At 35.7% G+C, this 21,516-nt stretch overlaps 1 protein-coding gene across 2 annotated transcripts in view; it reads left to right on the top strand.

The window, feature by feature from the left end:
- The window catches only part of RNGTT (RNA guanylyltransferase and 5'-phosphatase), a 240,922-nt gene that overhangs the window by 144,631 nt on the left and 74,775 nt on the right, over positions 1 to 21,516 (top strand). For both annotated transcript variants that reach the window (XM_081033244.1, XM_081033243.1), the window contains one exon: positions 992 to 1,092. In XM_081033244.1, coding sequence (XP_080889370.1) covers positions 992 to 1,092 — 101 coding nt within the window. The remainder of the gene's footprint in view (positions 1 to 991; positions 1,093 to 21,516) is intronic.

The raw sequence follows: 21,516 nt of genomic DNA on the forward strand, positions 1-21,516 counted from the left end.
AAAGATCTTCAACATCTTTTGTCATTAGAGAAATACAAATTAAAATTATACACACTTAAACATTTAGAATTGAAAAGACTGACAATACCTAGACCATGGGTGGATGTGAAGCAAATTGACGTCTCATTTATTGCTGGTGGGAATGGAAAACGTTACAGTCACTTTGGAAAACAATTTGACAGTTTCTTATAAAGTTAAATATACATGTGACCCAGCCATTTTACCCTTAGGTATTGACCCAAGAGTTAGGAAGACCTGTCCACACAAATGTTCAAAGCAGCATCATTCATGATAGCCCCAAAGTGGCAATAACCCAGCTATCCATCGACCTGCAAATGCATGAACAATTTGTGGTATATACATAAAATGGAATTCGACTTAGTCATAGAAAGGAACAGACTACTAATATATGCAACCAGCATAGATAAATCATAAAATTTGACGCTAAGAATTTCTTATGAATTCTAGAAAAGGCATAACTATAGTGATAGGAAAAAGGTCACTGTTACCAGAGAGTTGGTGGGAGGAAATTGACTGCAAATGCCAGGAGGACACTTTTTTGGTGACTGAAATGCTATGTGTCATGATATTGGTGATGGTTACACGATTACATTATTGAATGCCTAATTCATTGGTTAATTTTATTCATTATAAATTATCCCACTGTAAAGCTGAACAAGAAAAAAACAAAAGAATTTAAAAATGGTCAAACTTACTTAAAGCCATAGAAAGATTGGAAAGAATAACAAGTTTTATTATTTTTCTGGGCTTTCACAAAAAAGGGTCTGCATGCTTTGACAGAGAAAGGAGAAAGGCCTTTAATAAGAAGGTAGATAAGATAGCTAGCTTCACTCATTGGTTGAAAATGAAAATTATATTCAGAAAAAAATAGCAGTTTCACTTAATAAAAAGTAATTGATCTTATATTTAATAAATCAAATGTTTATTTCTTTAGCTTCTTATTAACGATTATCATTTTAATTCACTTCAGAAATATAAACCTGGTCGGTGTGATGATATTTTGAAATGGAAACCTCCCAGTCTGAATTCTGTGGATTTTCGTCTAAAAATAACAAGAATGGGAGGAGAAGGGTAAGTATGCACCTTTGTTCCCCTACCATTTTTACATGAAATAATGCTGTTTGTCTTTTACATATACTTTACAAAAAAGGTAAAACATTATATTTGATGGTATTCTTTATACACACGTGTATACATCTATCTCATTTTCACAGGTACTCCTTTGACCTATTACAGCTAACATTTTCTAGCGTCCTTTAAACTTTACTAATTGTAGTCTTAAAAATAATTGTTTCTAATATAAAAAATGAACTTTGTTAAATTGTAAAAGCAAAAATAGATTTTACTTGAAAGTAATCCTGTCAAGTGAATTATAAATAAAAATGTTGTTATACTTAAATTTCTTTTTAATTAAAGTTTATTGGGGTGACAATTGTTAGTAAAGTTACATAGATTTCAGGTATACAATTCTGTAATACATCGTCTATATCTCACATTGTGTGTTCACCACCCAGAGTCAGTTCTCCTTCCAATACCGTATATATGACCCCATTTACTCTCATCTACCACCCCCCGTCCCCCCTTACCCTCTGGTAACCACTAAACTATTGTTTATGTTTATGAGTTTTTGTTTCTTCATTTGTTTGTCTTGTTCTTTTGTTGTTTTCAGTTTTATTTACCACATATCAGTGAAGTCATATGGTTCTCTGCTTTTTCTGTCTGACTTATTTCTCTTAGCATTATAATTTCAAGATCCATCCATGTTGTCGCAAACGGTACTATTTCATCTTTTCTTATGGACGAATAGTATTCCATTGTTTATATAAACCACAACTTCTTTATCCATTCATCTATCGAAGGACACTTTGGTTGTTTCTAAGTCTTGGCCACCATAAATAAAGCTGCAATGACCATTGGCGCACATATGTCTTTATGGATAAATGTTTTCAGATGTTTTGGGTAGATACCCAGGAGAGGGATTGCTGGGTCATATGGTAATTCTATTCGTAATTTTTTGAGGAACCTTTATACTGCCTTCCATAACAGCTGCACCAATCTGCACTCCCACCAACAGTATATGAGGGTTCCTTTTTCTCCATGGCCTCTCCAACACTTGTTACTATTTGTCTAATTGATGATAGCCATTCTAACTGGGGTGAGGTGATAGATATCTCATTGTAGTTTTTATTTGCATTTCTCTGATGATTAATGATGTTGAGCATTTTTTTCATATGTCTATTTGCCATTTGTAAGCCCTCTTTGGAGAAATGTCTCTTCAGGTCCTCTGCCCATTTTTTAATTGGATTGCTTGTTTTTTTGTTGTTGAGTTGTATGAGTTCCTTATATATTTTGTATATTAGCCCCTTATGGGAGGTGTTGTTTGTAAAAATCTTCTCCCATTCGGTTGGTTGCCTCTTTATTTTGTCGATGGCTTCTTTTGCTGTGCAGAAGCTTTTAAGTTTAATATAGTCCCATTCATTTATTTTAGCTTTTACTTCCCTTGCCTTTGGAGTCAAATTCATAAAATGCTCTTTGAACCCAATATCCATAAGTTTAGTACCTATGTTTTCTTCTATGCAGTTTATTGTTTCAGGTGTTATGTGTAGGTCTTTGATCCATTTTGAATTAATTTTGGTACATGGTGACAGACAGCAGTCTAGTTTCATTGTTTTACACGTGGCTTTCCAATTCTGCCAGCACCATGTACTAAAGAGACTGTGTTTTCTCCATTGTATGTTTTTGGCTTCTTTGTCAAAAATGATCTGTCCATATTTATGTGGTTTTATTTCTGGGTTCTCAATTCTATTCCATTGGTCTGTGTGTCTGTTTTTCTGCCAATACCATACTGTTTTGATTATTATTGCTCTGTAGTACAAGCTGAGTTCAGAGAGTGTGATACCTCCAGCAATGTTCTTTTTTCTTAGGATTGCTTTGGCTATTTGGGGCCTTTTGTGGTTCCATACAAATCTGATGATTTTTAACTTGGATATTTTGAAATAAGCCTGTTTTACTTTGAAGGAAACTGCTTTATGTTTGTATTTGCATAACAAATAGATAAATATCCATACTTTATTAGGGTAAAGTTTTAATTGTTGAATTTCAATAAGATTTTTCATAATGTTCATTAAGTATTCATTTTTTCATTTATTGGTTAATTTTTTTAATGACTTCACTGTTTTATTTCACCTTGTTCCATAAAATTTTATGGCATGTATGTAAATAAATACATAACAATATAAAAATGTTTAATCAAGGAAATTATAAAGGGAAAGTAATAGTCGTGCTTATTATCTCCTCAATTTGTTGTAAAGATTTATTCATACTCTATATGTAATTGCAGAAGTTAACAAAGTAAATGTTTTTATAGACTTCACAATTACAAGCTAGTGGGCTAAAATGCAAAAATAATACAGCTTTATGAAGTTTTTGTAGGGATGAACAAATGATACACATAGGCAATTCAGCATAGAACTCAATCATTATGTTGTTTTGATGGTTATAGTTATTAATTTAACCTCAGCTTAATGTGTGGTTATATTATGGATTAAAACAACATATATAAGGTCTGACATTTAAGTTCATGAACTCATCGTAGAAAAAGAGCTTCATACCTCATTGCTGAATATCACTATGGTTACCTTCGAAGTACTCCCTGTGGGAAGCTATGCACCAATACCAGTGCCTAGTCCACACTTCAAAGCAATTTGGAACTTTTTCTGGAATGACCATCAGAGCTGTCGTTGTATTACCGCTGATGTCCTGAATGTCATCAAAATGTCTTTCTTTCAATATTTCTTTTTTCTTTGGGTAAAGAAAGAAGTATTTTTTCCTCGGGTAAAGGTGAATTGGGAGGGTATTCCAATACAGTTATTTGCTTACTGGCTAAAACTCTCTCCCAGACAGTGTCATGTGAGCTGGTGCATTGTCGTGATGCAAGAGCCATGAATTGTTGGTGAAAAGTTCAGGTCATCTAACTTTTTCAAACAGCCTTTTCAGCACTTCCAAATAGTAAACTGGGTTAACTGTTGTTTGTCCAGTTGGTACAAATTCATAATGAATAATCCCTTGATATCAAAAAAGGTTAGCAACAGTGTTGTAACAAGTTCACAAACTTAATCGTCAGACCTGGTATTATTAAGTGGGGGAAAAAAAAGTGCTGTGAGTGAAGAAGCACTTTTCTGTGAAAAATATGAAGATGTTTGCTACTTCTAATAAAAAAATACACATTTTAAAACAGTGAAATTTAATTTTTTATATATCACATTGGCAAACATCAACAACGTCCCTTTTGATTGGGTGTGAGCAAATAGACATTCTCCTAAGCTGTTTAGAAGGAATGCAGATTGGTATAAGTCCTGGTAGGCGGTAAGGTAGTATATGTCTGAGGAGATAGGCTTCACATTTTATAAAAGGAGAGATCTTACTTATCTTCTACATAGTTGTATTCCTAGTATTTAAAATAGCATGGTGGCTTGTATGTAATAGGCACTCAAGAAATACAACATGGTAGGATGTATATACAAAAAAATAAAAATGCAAAAAAGGTGTGCATGTAAGAATTTTATTGATGTTTCACTTGTAATAGAAAAATTAGAAATGTTTGGTGTCTTTTTTTACGTGTAAGTCATTGGTAATATATATGCACATGTCTTCCTGTGTGTGTTTTAGGATTGTATCCAATTTTGTTGTTGGATTTTACATTTACACATAGTTATGTAATATTAATAGACATCAGTTTCGGTCTAGTCATAAACAAACTACAGCAATTATTTTAACAATTAATTTGATATGAAAAATTGTTATCAGTTATTAAACAACAGAAAAGAAGTAGTAGTAACTGCAGGAAGCATGTACCACACAAAGGGCTAGGGGAGCAAAAGAATGGCAGTGAATTGTTAAAAGTCAGAAGCTTGGAGGAGGCCCTGTAATGCTCATAAGGTCATTGCCAGCTGATGCTGTTGCCTCAAGATCTTGGAGGATGGATCCTATGGCTCTGTACTTAAACATCCTAAGGAAGGGGATAATACTGGCCAGCAGGTGTTGGCTTTTCAGAAGAGGCCCAATGAAACTGGTTTAGGATGTGGAAGAAACTTCAGTGGAACCCACTAGTAGTACTGTTGGAATCAGTTGTCATACCTAGAGTAGAAAACATTTGCCGCAAACAGAAAAGAAATAGGTCCTTTCTTTGTCATCTAGTCTTTTAATACCCACACCCCCAACCCCCAAGTTTCTAGCATAACAAAATGGAGCATAAGAAGTGAGTTTGAAGCCAAGAGACAATAGCTAATATTAGCACAATCCAGTTCTTCAGTTATTTAGCTTAGCATCCATATACTTATACACACATTTGGATTTCCATAAAACAGCAAAAATGTTATTCTTTCGCTTAAGATGCAGATATTCTCTCACTATCCCTTCAAAGTATGGAGACACAAAGTCATCCCAATCATCATTTACCTATTTCTAGGAGAGAATCATAATATCTATCTTTGGGCAACATAAATCACTCCTCAAATTCAGTCCCAGTTTATCTGAATATCTATTACTTAATGACTGAATTGTAAAGTTAGTTAACATCAGCAGTCAGCAGTCCTGGCACTGGTCATGAGACCATAGTTGAAGCTTTCTTTTTCCACTGTCCATTTCATTTTTCCTTTGTTCTCAACCAGGACCTGAGATGGTCAAGGTATTTCACTTAGTGGAGTGACACAAAACCTTTATTCCTGATAAGTCTGATCCTCAATGGTCTTGCCTTTTTGTTTGTTTGTTTTATATTATAGTTTTCCATTTACTTTAACTGTTGGACATGGAAGTACTAAGAGGCACCCCAGAGAATACCCTGGGTCCAGATATAATCCTACCTAATAGGTTGTGTAGCAACGACCCAGTTTTTCTTTGGTAAGTGAATCTGTCACTTTAGCCAGTAATCTTTTTTGCCTGTTGTGCAGTTACATGAGGAGCACAAAATGGTCAACTGGCAGTTTCAGTTTCTGGTTCAGTGGAGCATTCTTATGTCCCTCGATATGGAAGCATTTGTATTTGCAAACCAAAATTTCCAAACCAAAGCTGCTGGGTTGGGAAACAAAAATGCTGTCAGTAGATACTTAGAAATAACATTGAGATGACGACAATTCTTTGACCTATGTGTTGGGCTAAGGGAGAAACTACACCATATATTTGGTCACAGTTTTAAAACATGTACCATGTCCTGTAAGAACACCATCCTTTTAAGGTGTGGTCTCCCAACTGGAGTTGTGACTGACTTTTCAATTGATCATTCTGTTAAGCCAGCTGCTTCTAGGTGGGGGGGTAAGATCAGTGACTTTCAAGGCCATGAACCCATTGTCCCACTTGTTGTGCTATGAAGTAAGCTTTATGGTAAACAATGGTAATGAATAAATCATGCCATAAGTCCACAGAGATGATGATAATGGGAACTTTAAAGAGAAAAAAGAAATATTTTATCTGGAGTACTTATGTGATCCAGTGAGGATAAATTGCTGCCCCTCTGATGGAAGAAGTCAGTGTAATTGACCCCAACCCGTGTCTAGTATTTTCACCGTAGCATCTTTGCTGCAGACATTTTCACTGTGTAACTAATTGGCCATAAGGCAATTTTACTGTAAAAAAAGATAAAATCACAAATGAAAGAGGGACGTTAAAAATAAGTAACAAAATTAAAGAGTTTATTGAGAAATACAAAATATTAGAAAACATTTAAAATGTGTGTAGATTCATAGCAACACTATGCAAATAACTGATTTCATTTTGTGGGTTGTACCTAAGCACTTGTCTTCATTATCTGAGAAATGTGGGTTCAACTTTGCACCCTCAGAGAGACCCCAGAGTGCCTCTCTTTCTTCTCCCAATGCAATGTATTTTTTTAAAAAAATCAACTAACTCTTGGGGCAAAAATCATCATCATCTGGAAGAAATGCTAACTATTTTAAGACCACCACTATTTAACTCTTTAAATTGACCACTTCATCAATGGAGAAACGAAACCAAACTGACAACTTGCTTAAGTACATTTTAAGTCTGCTGAAGGTGATTGATTCATTAATGGAGAAATGAAATTGAACAGGACCCTCAAAACCCATCAAACTATCAGCCAGTAATTTTGTCTTTTTTAGATTTGTCTTATGACCAACAAGTTACACAGTAAAGATGTCTGCCAAAAATGCTGTAGCGGAACTACCTAGAACCTAATCACCTAGCATAATGACTTATAATATGCGATCAACCTAGTGTAATGACCCTTCCTCTGGGTGCGGGGGGGTGGTCAGTGGCTGGCTAATCCCCCTGGGGAATGAGGCTGTATCAGACCTCACTGTTGGTCTCGACTATTGGCACGTTGAACACTTAATGGTAGCTGTGGCCAGATCAACTGTGGTGAAGAAAAGTCCATGGAATTGAGCCCATATGTATACTCTATCCCTGCCACTATCGCCATTTTTCACAAGGGCTTATTGAGTAAACTCCGGGATGACTGAGGAAATAAATGAATTGACATTCAGAATGATTGATTTTGGCCACCTGATTATTGAGAGCCTTCTCTGTGATGGATGCACATTTTTTCATTAACATATGCATATTCTGAGAGGTTCCTCTACATACCTTCCCCAGACTTCACTGTCACTCATTTTCTGGCTCTGTGCTTTCCATATCCTTTATCAATCTTTCAAACTACTGTGTTTCCCCGAAAATAAGACCTAGCCGGACCATCAGCTCTAATGAGTCTTTTGGAGCAAAAATTAATATAAGACCCGGTCTTATTTTAATGTAGTATAAGACCTGGTATAATATAATAATATAGAATAATATAATATAGTGATAATATAATATAATATAATATAATATAATATAATATACCAGGTCTTATATTAATTTTCAGGCTACTATTGTGCATCAGCCCATTTCCTGTTTGTTCTGGGACATTATGGAACTAACTTTAAACTACACCTAAGTTTTTTCTTCTTCATTCATTTGGTTATAAGAAATTCCTCTATGATGTTAGATATGGAATGAAGAAAAGAAGGCAATGCCCCAGGTAAGAGAGCCATACTTCTATCAATGTTTTCAAGCCCAATCTTATATAGCATTTCTACTTACTGTTAGTTTGTTCCTACTATGCCTGCACTTTATGGCTTAGCGGGTCAGATAGCACCCATTTCATCATGGGCAGCTTAGGTCATCACATGGTTACTTGCCTCCAATACTTAGGCCTTCATTCTTTTTCAAGGCCCTATAACAAGCTAGGATCAATTTCTCCAAAGAATAGTGATCTTTAGGAAATGGCATGATTTTGCTCTAAAACTCTGATGATTTGTGATATGATTCTCCTGTTGGGGTTTGCTCGAGGCTCCAGATAATTGATATACTGGGTTATAAGGCTCAAGTGGTAGAACAGCTTATGCAACAGCCTGGACTTGTTACAGAGCCTTCTCTTGTTCTGATCCGGACTTGTAAATAAATGCTTGTCAAGCATTGTGCCCTGTCCGCCTTATAAAGTAGTAAATACTGCAAATATAGCAACTTGTCTTGCACCTTGGAGAAGTTGACAGGTCTCAAGTCATTGGACTCCTGGAAACCTTACTCCAGTAATGGGCCCCTTAGTTTTTGTGCATTTTATCTCTCATCTCCTCTGTTACATATGTCTTACTAAGGCTTTTAAAGAACTTTATTCTTCCTCCTCATCACTTCCAGCAACCCTACGTCCAAGTCAGCCGCATTGTGACTCCGTGTTTTGTTCTGTGTAATACCAAAAGGACCACCATCCCTGAAAAAATAAAGACAGATAATAACAAGTGGCGGTACGGATATGGAGAAATTGAAGCTCTCAAACACTGATATTGAGATCGTAAATTGGTGCAGCCCTAGCAGTTTCTCAGAATGTTAAAGATAGACTTACCATATGACTGAGCAGTTCTACTCTCAAGTGTATACCCAAGAGAGATGGAAACATATGTCAACAGAAAAATTTGTACATGAATCGTCTTAGCAACATTTTTCATAATATCTGAAGGTGAAAACAACCCAAATATCCATCAACTGACAAATGGGTAACTGTGCAAACAAAACAGCTCTTTTATTCACCAGACTAGTGTAGTAGATCCTCTTAAGCAAAGGGGCTCTGAAATTTTACCACTTGGATTTCGTTCCAGCTCTACCACCCTTTCCTTAGGTTACTTAATCTCTGTGTTGCCTGTGTTTCTACAGCTGTGTGATGTGGATAATAGAAGTGCCTATCTTTTGTGGGAATTTAATGAGATAATGCATTTAAACATTTTGACCACTGCATGTTACATAAATTTAGTAATATGTACTAAATACATATTAACTATTAAGAAAAAAATGACCACGGTCTCTGTGGATTATACTGTGGCCAAGAGCGGGAGAGTTGATGGCCGGGAAGTATACAATTAGTGGCTCCAGGCTAAGGCAGATATCTTCAGATAGTACCTTCAGTTGGTATACAGACAAAAGTGTTTGCCAACTTGTAGCTGTATATAAGATTTCAGAGACTGAAATCTGCTTTGCTTCAGTAGATCTAGCACATCTGGAACAGCAGCTGCAATGGGTGTCACAGCCTGATTACATTTGTGATAATCCATGATCATTCTTCATGGTCACCCACCCTCTGAGGTTAAACAGGTAAATTAAATGGATTCATGATCGGTTTTATCATGCTGACATGTTTAAGTCTGATGATGGCACTAATTTCTGTACCTCTCTTGGGCATAGGGATGCATTATTGCTTTTGCTTTATATCCCTGGCAGGGAGAACAAGTTTCAGGCTTTCATTTGGCTTTTCCTAGCAAAATGACACTTACTGCATGGGTCAGAGAGCCAAAGTGGAAATTCTCCCTGTTACCAAGTATTTCTCTTCCAATTATATATTCAGGAACTGAAAAATACCCACAGGTTATATCCGTGAACATACTGCCCCACTTAGACTCAAATTTGAGCCAGAAACCTATTTACCTGATCACCCTAAGCTCTCTTTTTAACTGACCATGATGGCATGGGTCCCCGGCAATTAGTGTCTGTTTAATGTATCTGGTAATCTCTGGTTGGTCTGAGTATTTTTTTTCCCCAGTGCAGTCACCAGCAAATGCTGCTGGTTTTTAAAAGAATAATTGGAGGAAGATTTACAGGAAGGGTCAGCACATGTATTTTTCTATAAAAGGCCAGATAATAAATATTTTAGGGTTTGCAGGCCATACCGTCTTTGTCTCAACTACTCAACTCTGCCAACTAGTGCAAAAGCAGGCATAGATAATATGCAAATGAATGCGTGTGGCTGTATTGCAATAAAACTTTACTGACAGAAACAGATGTCAGGCCAGACAGGGCCTGCTGTAGTTTGCCAACAGCAGGTGTATGCTATATACTTGTAGTGTCACAAGGTCCTTCTTCAAGGGGACTTGGCCTCTTCCTGCTATCGAAGGGCTCATGTCTTAACTTGCTTAGGTCTGTGCATTTGAAGTTGAAATGCCAGCTTGATAGTAAACATGATGAAATAAGCAGAATATATGAAAAAGTCCTATTACTCTGCTGACCAGAGTATTTTTTCTTTTGCTCAGATTTACTTAAAAAATAGAATGATGAATTCTATTTCTCATGCTTATTTGAACAGGTGTTATTATTTTTAAGAATGAAGTTATAGTGGTAAAATATGTAGAATGTTGAAAAAGTGCTCTTGTATAAGAAAAGATTAAGTCAGCAAGGATATAGCTATAAACTTTGTGGGGGAAAGCTCTTTATTTCTTTGTTGAGCAGAGCCTTTTCTATCCCTCCCCTTCCCGCGCCTCTTTTGGAATGAAATGCTTAACTCTTTTATTTACATTTCATTAAAAATTATTTTAAATAAGTGAAAATAGAGATAAAATACTAATACAACCAACATTATTACGTAGTACATTCAATGACTAAGCTGTTTGGCATATAGCGGGTCATATTTTGGGGGGTATAACAATGGTTGTTTTCATCTTTTAGCAATGGCCCATAGTAACTGCTTTGGTTATCTTATTTGAAAATATTCTCATCATCCAAGTATTGAGATCAGTGCTTCCTTGGATTTCAGTCCTTTGAATGGTTGTCATATCAAATTCTTGGTTGTGTTTTATTTCCAGTGTGGGCTGGGAGAGGAAAGGAAAAGCTAGAGCTGACTGTCAGTTCCTCTGCCTGGTTATCTATTAGGTTAGTAATTCCTGATAACTCTTTCATTTCGTTCTCCCAGAAAATCTTCCCAGCCCATCTACCAAATATAAATAATACAATCAAAGCACCTATGAGTAACTAGCAGGAGAAAAGGAGCATGTGGTTTCAAAACATCTTCTTATGACCTCACTGGAGTCAAATTACTTTCTTTCACTTATTCATTTACTAAATAGAGATTGGTATCATCTTTTTTTCATCATTTGGTTCTTTTGAGTTTAACTTTTATATTTATTTATTGTAAGTTATTGTTTAAATTAATGTATGTTATCCTTACTTGCCATTTCACTGAGTTTATGTTATGAGAAGCTTGTTACCTGGTAGATATTTCTGGGGAATATTGTATAGATTAAATACTGGTTAAATTCCTATTTTGAATCACAATGAAGGTAGTGGGGAGAGAACTAATTCAAGTAACTTGAGAAGACAGTATTTGACTACAGATTCTCTGGAGGGGTGGGATGTAGAGAACTGTAAACAAGTCTTTTTTAGTAAGTGTGTTTTTTATAGTGCTATGGGTATAGAATTACTCTTTTATCCATGCATATACCTTTTATTTCAAGAATATTTTGGGGGCATCTTGTATTGTATATTTTTATTTAATCTGTCATCTAGTTTAAATTTAACAGCATTTATATATTCCAAGATTCATTGCCTACCACCTTTCTCTTTCCTTCATTTTCACTTTCTTGTCGCGATTCATTTGTTCTTTGGATAGTTGCTTAAGTACTTTTCTCAGAGTAGGTTATTACTCTGAGTTTTTGCAGGTATCTTTCTTTTTCCTGACAGGTTAATATGTCTTACCTGAGTATAGTGTTCTTGAGGTGCAGTTGTTTTCTTTCTTTTTTATTGTCTTTTGGCTCCAGTGTTAAAGATGAGAAATCTAGCATCCGTTTGATTCTTTTTCTATCCTTTTTGGGTTACCTTGCTCTTATTTTTCTTTATTGGCTCACTGAGGCTCAAGACTGGTTGTTGGAATGCTGTAAATGGTGCCAGTCCGTCCACACAGGAAGGAAATATATGAGTTCTTTATTCCAGTGCATCAGTTAGGTAGAGGCTTCCAGTTCCCTGCACTAAGCAACTGGGGGAAGCCTCCTGACTCTGTACATTCTCCCACCTTGAGCCTCAGACATTTTCAGCCTTAGTTCCCAGCAAGCCAAGAAGGTCAAGCGCGTCGCCTGGGGCCAATGTTCACCTTATCTGTAGGATTTGCAGATTTCTGTGGTATATGCTTTTCCCATGATTTGCTAATTTTCAGTCTTGGGGCTCCTCCCCAGCCTGTCTTGTCTTGTTGGAAAGCCCTGACTTTTACCCAGAAGACACTTGGATTAAGGGCTGATAACTTGGAGTTGGATATGAAGAGTCACACATGTTTAAATCATCATCTTCCTAGGGTTTTTAATCTTTTTAATTTTCAAGTAGTCCTTCTCTTCTGTTTGTTTTTTTTTAAACTTTCATTATTTATTTTTGTATTTTTTAATTTAATTTCTTTTTTTTTTTTTTTTAGTTTCAGGTGTTCAAAACAATGTAATAGACATGTACACCCGTCACAAAGAATTTCTTGTTTTATAAATTATGATCACAAAAATGTTCCTGAATTAACCCTCTTCTCCACCTTCGGCATCCCTGGAAGTCAGCTCAGAATGCTATAACAGAATACCATAAACTGGGTGGCTTAAATAACACTCATTTATTTCTCATGGCCTGGAAGCTGGATGTCTGAGATCAGGGTGCCAGCAGGGTGGGGTTCTGGTAAAGGGCCTCCTTCTGAGTTGTTCACTGCTTAGTATCCTTACATGGTGGAAAAAGAGAAAGGTAACTTTCTAGCCTCTTCTTATAAGGGCACTAAGCTTATTCATGAGGGTTCTACTTGATTACCTCCCAAAGGCCTACCTCAAAATATCACCACACTGGGGATTAGATTTCAACGTAAGAATTTTGAGGGAACACAAAACTTTTAGTCCATAACTGAAGGAATAGAGATTTTCCTTATGGTCTAATACTGTAGTTCTTTTTTAACTTCTATTTCTAATCACCTTAAGTTTGTCAAAGGCCGTTTAAACCCATATTCTCCTAAAGATCTGATCCGAGAGTGAAACTCTTTCTCTTGAGACTCCCATGTGTAAGACAAGAAGCTCAGTAAGTTCTTCAGTTACTTGCCTGCTTCCTTTGCTTTGTCAGTATAATTTATGACTTTGGATATAAATCATGTGCATTGTGTTTTTATTTTTTCTTTATATAGTTTTCAAAAAGTTTGTTGGAATTTATATTTTAATTATATAATCAGATTTTAAGTAATATTTAAACTCATCCCTATTTTAACTGTTTATCTGGTGTTCCTTGATAGTCATTTCATACCTTGATATTCTTTTTTTTTCAGAATTTTTCTCTCAGTTCAAGTATATTTTCACATACTGTTTGTGAGGAGTATGTTTATTTAGTATTTTTCATAACCAGAAATCTTTCTATTATGGTTTAATTTGCAAACAAAAATTTAAAAAATGCATTACCTGAATGTTAGGGGGAAATAAAAGGTTACATTACAACAGCTGACATGAATTTGTGTTTTTATTAAAATCCTAAAAGTTAATTTGAAATACTAGTGCTATTATTTTTATTTACTTTTTTTCTAAGAAATTTTTCTTTAGACAGTTTAAAACACTTTTTTGCTGTTAGAATCTTTATAATTGTCTTTAGGACATCTGAAATCTTTAAATTGTTCTTGAAAAGTAGAGAATATTCATTTACTCCTAATAATATAGTTCTCTGAGTTTGTATTGTATACCTAAAGGAGAGTTATTTGCCATGGCATTACATTTGTCTACTGCAGAAACAGTTGTGTTTTTAATAAAAATATTACTAAGCTTTAGTAAAATAAAACACTTACCTTGTAGTTGAATGGCTTATATAATTATGGGTGAAATTTTAAAAATTAGCAATTTGTTACAGTTTGTTGTATTAGGATTTGGCCTGAGGTACGAAGTTACTTATTGCTAAACACTTCAAGTTCAAATTCTTGTTTATATCTTAAGGATAAAAGGAGGAAAGTTTTGAGTTACTGTGCATTTCTCAATTAAAATCAATTATGGAATAAATTAAATAGCTCTGATTATTAAAATAATTGCAAAATAATTAGTAATAAGATTATATTCTTTAAACTTTCACAGTCGGTTTTGAACCAAGCCATTCAATTTGGTTTAAAGAGTTAATTATGACAGGAGGATATTTAATATCCTCTAGCGTATGACAGCTTCAAAATATAAATATGGTAATTTATTGTAAAAAGAAGAAAGCTAGGGCATGTCATTGTTAATGCAGTCCTTTTATCTCTGGAAAATGGAACTCATTTTAAGCTTTGAATCTCAGGGGAAGGAATATGGGGGAGGGTATGGAAGCAGCTCATTTTGTTCTTTGTGTACGTAAGAAAACTATCTTAGCAAACTGGACTTCCAAGTGTTGAATAATGGGATAGTAGGAACTGTTATGATCCAAGATTTCTGCAGAGCTACATATAGTGGTGGTGCTACTGGTTGTTTTTAATATTGAATTTTATTATATTGGCACCTGTTATTAATGAACTTTGTTTTAAAAAATTATACTTAATTATAGGAAATGCATTTCACAGTATAATAGCACTTAAGCTTTAGATTTTCTAAATATTCATATACTCTACTGGTATTGTTCAATGTAAACACTATAGATTTAACAATTGTATTATAATAAATTGCCACCTTAATATTCTTTTAATTAGAAACCTCTGTCAGCTGGAAGTTTTCTATATCTATAGCTCAAAGCTACTTCGTGTTTATATTGATAAACAGAAGCTATCGCAGGTATCAGGCACATGTTTTCAGTCATCAAAGGAAGTCTAGATTATGCACTCTTATGAAAAGTACATTTTTATTCTCATTGAATTATTTGAAAATTGACTGTCTAAATTATATGTAAGTTAATATATTAGTATCAAGAATATTTTTACTGACCATTATACATTGACATGAGTTCCTCGGATATCAAATTTACCTCTTTTGAGTGATCTTTTAATTTTTATAAGTAGAGCTGGAATATGTGTTATTTAGATTTGAAAATTGCTTAGCCATTTAGATATGGGTTTATTTTAGAAAGTAGATCATATTACACTCAAGGGATTTTAGAATAAATTAACTGTAAATTACATGAATTCATTACTAAGAAACAAAGACCTTTATTCATCTTTTTCAGAGCCTAGTTTATTAAAAAAAAATCACTATCCTACTTCCATTTGCTTTTAGATTTTCAGCATAGTAAATAGCAGTGCTAGTTAAAACTGATTAATTGCCATTCAGTAAGCATTGATTGAAAACCATTTTGTGCGAACTATAATGGTAGGTGCTGGGAATAAAAAGATAGATAAGCCCTACTGTGAAGGTGTGAGTAGCATGAGGGAGGAGACAGATTAGATAAACATCAGTGTGGCAAATGCTGTTCTATCAGTGTGAATAAAGTACTACAGGAGCCTAGACATCTTACATTACATATACAAATATTTTAATTTTCATAATAGCACAAATAAGGTTCCAGAAAAAATGGTTCATTTGTGTAGAAGGTTGTAAATACATAGGCATGGCATTTAAGATATCAAGTATCGTCTGAAAGAAGTTACGAAATCACATGGAATATGTATTGACTAATCAGAGTCTATAGAGATGGAGCTTGAAGAAAGTAGGCCGAGCTTGTGATAGACCACGAGGAAACAGTAGCAAGAGTAAAGCCAAAGTGAAGAATTAGGACCGATCTTGGGGAATTAGTGAAGATTATGAAAAGAATTGATATTATCTATGTTTTAGAAAGTAACTCTGGCTTGAAGATAGAGGTTGCCAACGTATTCCAACCAGTTTCACAAACCAGAAACCTGTAAGTCCCTTTTGTCACCCTTTCCTGGTTATCCAGGGAAGTCCTGTCAGTTTTATTTCCTAGAGATGGCTTAAATCTATTGACAGTCCCCTATTCCATAGACATGATCTTAGTTCAAAGTAGCATTATATTACCTGGACTATTGCAATAGTCTCTAGCTGGTCCTACTGTGGTACCCTTGTTCTTACCTAGTACATTGTTTGGCAGTGGTAGACATTATTGGGAAATCTGCCAGCTCCCCTTGACTCCCTTTTAATTAGTGTTTGCGTGGGGTAGTAGGTTGAATTGTGCCCTTCAAAGAGGTATGTTGACTACTCTGGTACCTGTGCTTGTGACACTGTTTGGAAATAGAGTCTTTGTAGATGTAATTAAGGTGTAGGTTATAGATGAGGGCAGACTGGAGTAGGGTGAGCCCTTGGTCCAGTATGGCTGGTGTCACGAAATGAGATATAATAAGAGGAAGAGATACAAAGATACATGAGGAGAGAATGCCATGGATGATGGAGGCAGAGATTGAACTGCTGCAGCTATAAGCCAAAGGATTGCCGGCAAACCCCCTGAAGCTAGAACAAGGCAAGAAAGGATTCTCTCCTACAGGTTTCAGAGGGAGCGTGACCCTGTCAACATCTTGATTTCAGACTTCTAACCTCCAGAACTGTGAGGCAATAAATTTTTGTTGTTTTAAGCCACCCGGTTTGTAGTACATACTTTGTTACAGAAGCCCTAGGAAACAAGTACACCGATATACATTGTTTTATCCTTTAACTTTAATCTCTTTTCTTATATTTTATATTTATCTCTTGTAAACAGCATTTTAAGCTGGATCTTTTGGTTATACTTTAACGGTATCTTTCAAGTGGAGTGTTTTGTTTATTTACACGTATTTTAATTAGTTGTCTATATGAAATTTTTTTTACCATCTTATTTTATATTATTTGTCCCATCTTTTCTGTATTTATTTTCCTCTTCTTTCTTGCCTTTCATTTAGATAGACTTTTTTCTTGTTTGTTTTGTTTTTTTTCCCTCCTCAATTTGAAATTTTGTTCTTTTGCTGGTTATATGTTATTTCACTTTATGGACTTTAGCTTTTAATCTGAGAGAAGTAGGAGGCATTGCAAGGTTTGGGGATGAAAACTGACAGGATTTGACTTCTATTTTATAAGATCCCTCTGGCTGCTATCATGAGAATGGTCAAGGAAACCAAGGAAGAGGTTATTGCAGGAATCCAGGCAAGAGTCCTCGTGACTTAGGACTAGGGCGATAACATTGGTGAGGATGAGAAATGGTCAAAATCTGAATAGCCTCTGAAATCATAGTGTGGTGATTTTCTTTTGTCAAATTCACTAAACTATAATTATATTTTAGTAGATATCAGGTTAGAGCTGGCCTCTACAAGTGTATGCTATTTGGAAGGCAGAAGTGTAGCAAAAGCTACATTTCTGATGTGCACGTTATCATTGCTCTTCTGGTTTAGCTCATTGGTGTAGGACAACAGTTGGCCCTATAGCAGTTGGCCCCTCCCCGAATCCCATCTCCTCCTTTAGCTTCTCTGAGTCACAAGCCTGGCGCATGTGCAGCTATGTAGGAAAGAGAAATGGATTCTTCTTGCAAGTCATCTTTATTATCAAGTGTAGGTGCAGTAAAAAATAGCCATGGGTTTCAGTTTGTCCTCGTGAGCTCCAGTTTATTCTTGGTCATTCCACATTTCCCCAATTCACACCCAGATTTTCTTTCCAACTGTCTGCCATGCTGCCATCCATTTCAGGCCCACCATCAAACACCGAGGCGACAGGCTTCCTCAGACTTCTTCACAGGTATCCTTTAATGGTCCTTCGTTAGTGACTTCTCTCTGATTCTCCAGTCATCTCCTTGTTGATCTTTCCTTCTTAGCTTCTTCCACAATAGTGTAAGGTCTTATCCTTCTAATAAAATCCTGATTCCATATCACTGGATGGTTCTACTCCCCAGGTTAAACCATAACTGATGTATAGAGCCGACAGGATTTTTGCCTGAGCAGTAGAATGAAGTTGCCACCATCTGAGAATGGGGAGGAATGTGGGAAGAGTAGATTTAGGAAGAAAAGTTGATAGTTCAGTTTTGAATATGTAGAGTTTGATAGTGAAATAGTTAACCATCTTTATTTGTCAAGTGGTTGATGAGTATAATGAGTTTAGAATTTTGGAGATATATTTGGACATTATAGATGGGATTTAAAACTATGAGACTGGATGATATAGCCACAGGAAGAAATGTAGATAAGGCAGAGGATGAAGGATTGAGCTCTGCGGCCTGTCCACATTCACCGGCTGGGGAGAAGAAGAATCAGCAAAGAAGTCTGTTGGAAAAAGCAAGGAATTGGAAGTGACTGACATTGGTCAAATAATGCCCAAAAGTCAAATTAATGAGAACTGAGGTTGACCTTTGGATTCAAGTTTTAACTGTTCAGCTTTTTTTTTTTTTTTTTAACCTGGTGTGATGTAATTTGTCTTTTGTACCACATTTTTATGTGTCCTGAGGTCTGTCCAGGATAGTTATTTTGCATTGACCTCTGTGTATTGAAAAATCTGTTGTGCTTTAAATTCTGAAATTGGCAAGTTACCAATTATTCTTGTCTTTCTTGTGAGAAAATCATGAACATTTTACTAGATTCCTTTCAATTTACTAAATACTGCCTTTAAATGAATTATAATTATCTATCACTTTGGGCAACCAGTCCATCAAGATAACTCTTTCTCTTTTTCCCCTCTATGTGGTCTTTGGTTATTTCCATTGTTTTTTCTGTTGTCAGTCCAAATATATATTAGAAAAGAAAGTTATAAAACTCATCATTCAGTTTTGATGTTTAGCTGCTAAATTTTCTAATAATAATAGAGTTTTGAACCTGGTACCAGAACCTATACTTAAATTCACTAGTTATTGTCCCATACCTTAACTTTGACAAGGTCAAGCTGAAGTTTCATGGGAGGTCAATGCCTAGACTTTCTGCTGGGCTCCTGATTTGAAAGAGTAGACTAAAGTGGTTTTTCTTATTGGGGACTTTTGTCCTCCTGGATACATACAACTTTGTGGATTTCCTCTGAGGAGAAGGAAGAGTACTCACCACTATGTTCACTTCTGTCTCTCCCCTGACATATTCTCTTTCCTATGCCTTCCCTACTCCCTAGGAATATAGGTTGCCAGAAAGGTGTAGCGTTCTTTAATCTGATACTGGCTATATACTGGGAAGAACTAAGAAAGTCCTGTGTTTCCCTATCTGATCAGAGAAACAGCAGTCCTTCTAGTATGTAAAGAAAGGGGGAATGGTGGAAGGTAAGACTAACCACATAATGAAATGTACCATGGTTATGATAACCTAATAAGGCTTTAGTTTACTGCAAAGAAGTCAGTTAAGCTATCCCAATATTCTTTATTCTCTATTAAGTGCCATATGTTTTTTGGTTTGGCGATCTTTATTAATAGTTGCCTACCTTACCTATATCATGTAACTCTTTCAACCTTAACTTTTCTTATCTGAAAAATGAGGACATTGGAAAGATCATTCTAAAGTAACTTTCTTTTCTAAAGTTTTATGATTGACTACATACAGTTTATTTGTATTATTTGCAGATTTGCAGATCACCTACTCACTAAAATTTGTGACCTCAAAAAGAGTACTTGCAGTGTTTTCACAGTCATTCATGGACCTGAGCAGATTGACAAAAAATTGGCATCGTTTGATGTACATGTTCCTAGCTGAGGTTGAGCAAGGCAGTGCTCTGCTTTCTTGTCCCAACTCTCATGCTGTATACAAATGGCCTTTCTAAGGTGCTATGTTTTTCACATTTTTGTGCTTTTGTGTTGGAGGTTTTGCTGTGTAAATGGCCTCCAAGTGTAGTACTAAAGTGCTACTTAGTGTTCCCAAGGACAGGAAAGCTGTGATGTGCCTTTCGAAGAAAATACGTGTGTTAAATAAGCTTCATTCAGGCATGAGTTACAGTGCTGTTGGCTGTGACTTCAATGTTAGTAAATCAACAATACATATTAAATAAAGTGTCTTTAAACAGAAACACACAGAAAACAAGGTTATGTAGTAATTGGTTGGTAAAAATATTATGATCAGAGGCTGGTAGGAACCTAATGCTATATTTCCCCTAGGAGCAATGCTTCAGTATTCACTAATTTAGTATTCCTAAGTTGGTAGAACATAACTACTGTGAGTAACAAGAATGGACTGAATGTGTTTTCTTTTATCTTGTCCTATGCTCCTTGGAAGAATAAGCTCTTGTTCTATTTGCCCTCAGACCTACCATTCTGTACATCGCAACACAGTAAATATCTTTTCAATGAATAAATGAATCTTTGTATCTCTCACATGCCCTGTTTCCCTGAAAATAAGACCTAGCCAAACAATCAGCTTTAATGTCTAATGTCTTTTGGAGCAAAAATTAATATAAGACTTAGTCTTATATCACGTCACGTCACGTCACGTCACATCACGTCATATCACACCTGGTCTTATATTACAGGAAAATAAGACCAGGTCTTATATTAATTTTTGCTCCAAAAGATGCATTAGAGCTGATTGTCCGGTTAAGTCTTATTTTCAGGGAAACGCGGTATGAGAAAAACTATTAAACACCTTTGAAAGTCCCCCAAATACACTTAAACATTTGGAAAGAGAGAACATGTTCTTGGATAGAAAAATTCAACATAAGGATGTCAATTCTGCCTGAGCTAATTTATAAATCTAACCCAATTTCAATAAAAATACCATTAATTCCCTCCTACCCCGGGGTGACATGAGTTGATTATATAGTTTATTTGGAAGGATAACAGCAAGCAAAAATCATTAGGAGTATTCTGATGAAAGAATACCTGGGATCTTTTGGTTCTACAGTATGTCAGAGAGAAGGAGAATGGAAGTGCCCTGAGACAACCCTGTGAAGGTATACTGTTAACTCTATCAGGTAAAACAAACTGCTTCTGTAGTTCCTTATAGATTGGTAGGAGAAAAAGACATTAACCAGGTTAAGAATTGCTTACCTGAACCAAAGGCTGTGCTGATATGCTCCAATAGATAGCTGGAAAAACAGCTGCAATTGGAGGCACCACCTGATTACAGTAGTCTACAGTCATTCTCCAAGGTCCATCTGATACATGCACAGGTCAAACTGGTGAGTTAAATGAGAATGTGATAGATATTACGATTCCTGCCTCTTTCAAGTTTTAATGGTAACGCTAATCTCTTTAGTGCCCCCAAGGATACAGTATTGTTTCTGGAGTTACTGTCTTGTTATGCAGGGGAAGTGCCAGGAGCCTCTACTTACCCTTTTCTGTTATAATGACCCTTAGCACAAGGGTAAGAGAGTGCCTATGGAGATTCTGCCAGATGCCAGGTATGTC

This window comes from Rhinolophus hipposideros (genome assembly GCF_964194185.1).
Source record: "Rhinolophus hipposideros genome assembly, chromosome: 3".
Lineage (NCBI taxonomy): Eukaryota > Metazoa > Chordata > Mammalia > Chiroptera > Rhinolophidae > Rhinolophus > Rhinolophus hipposideros.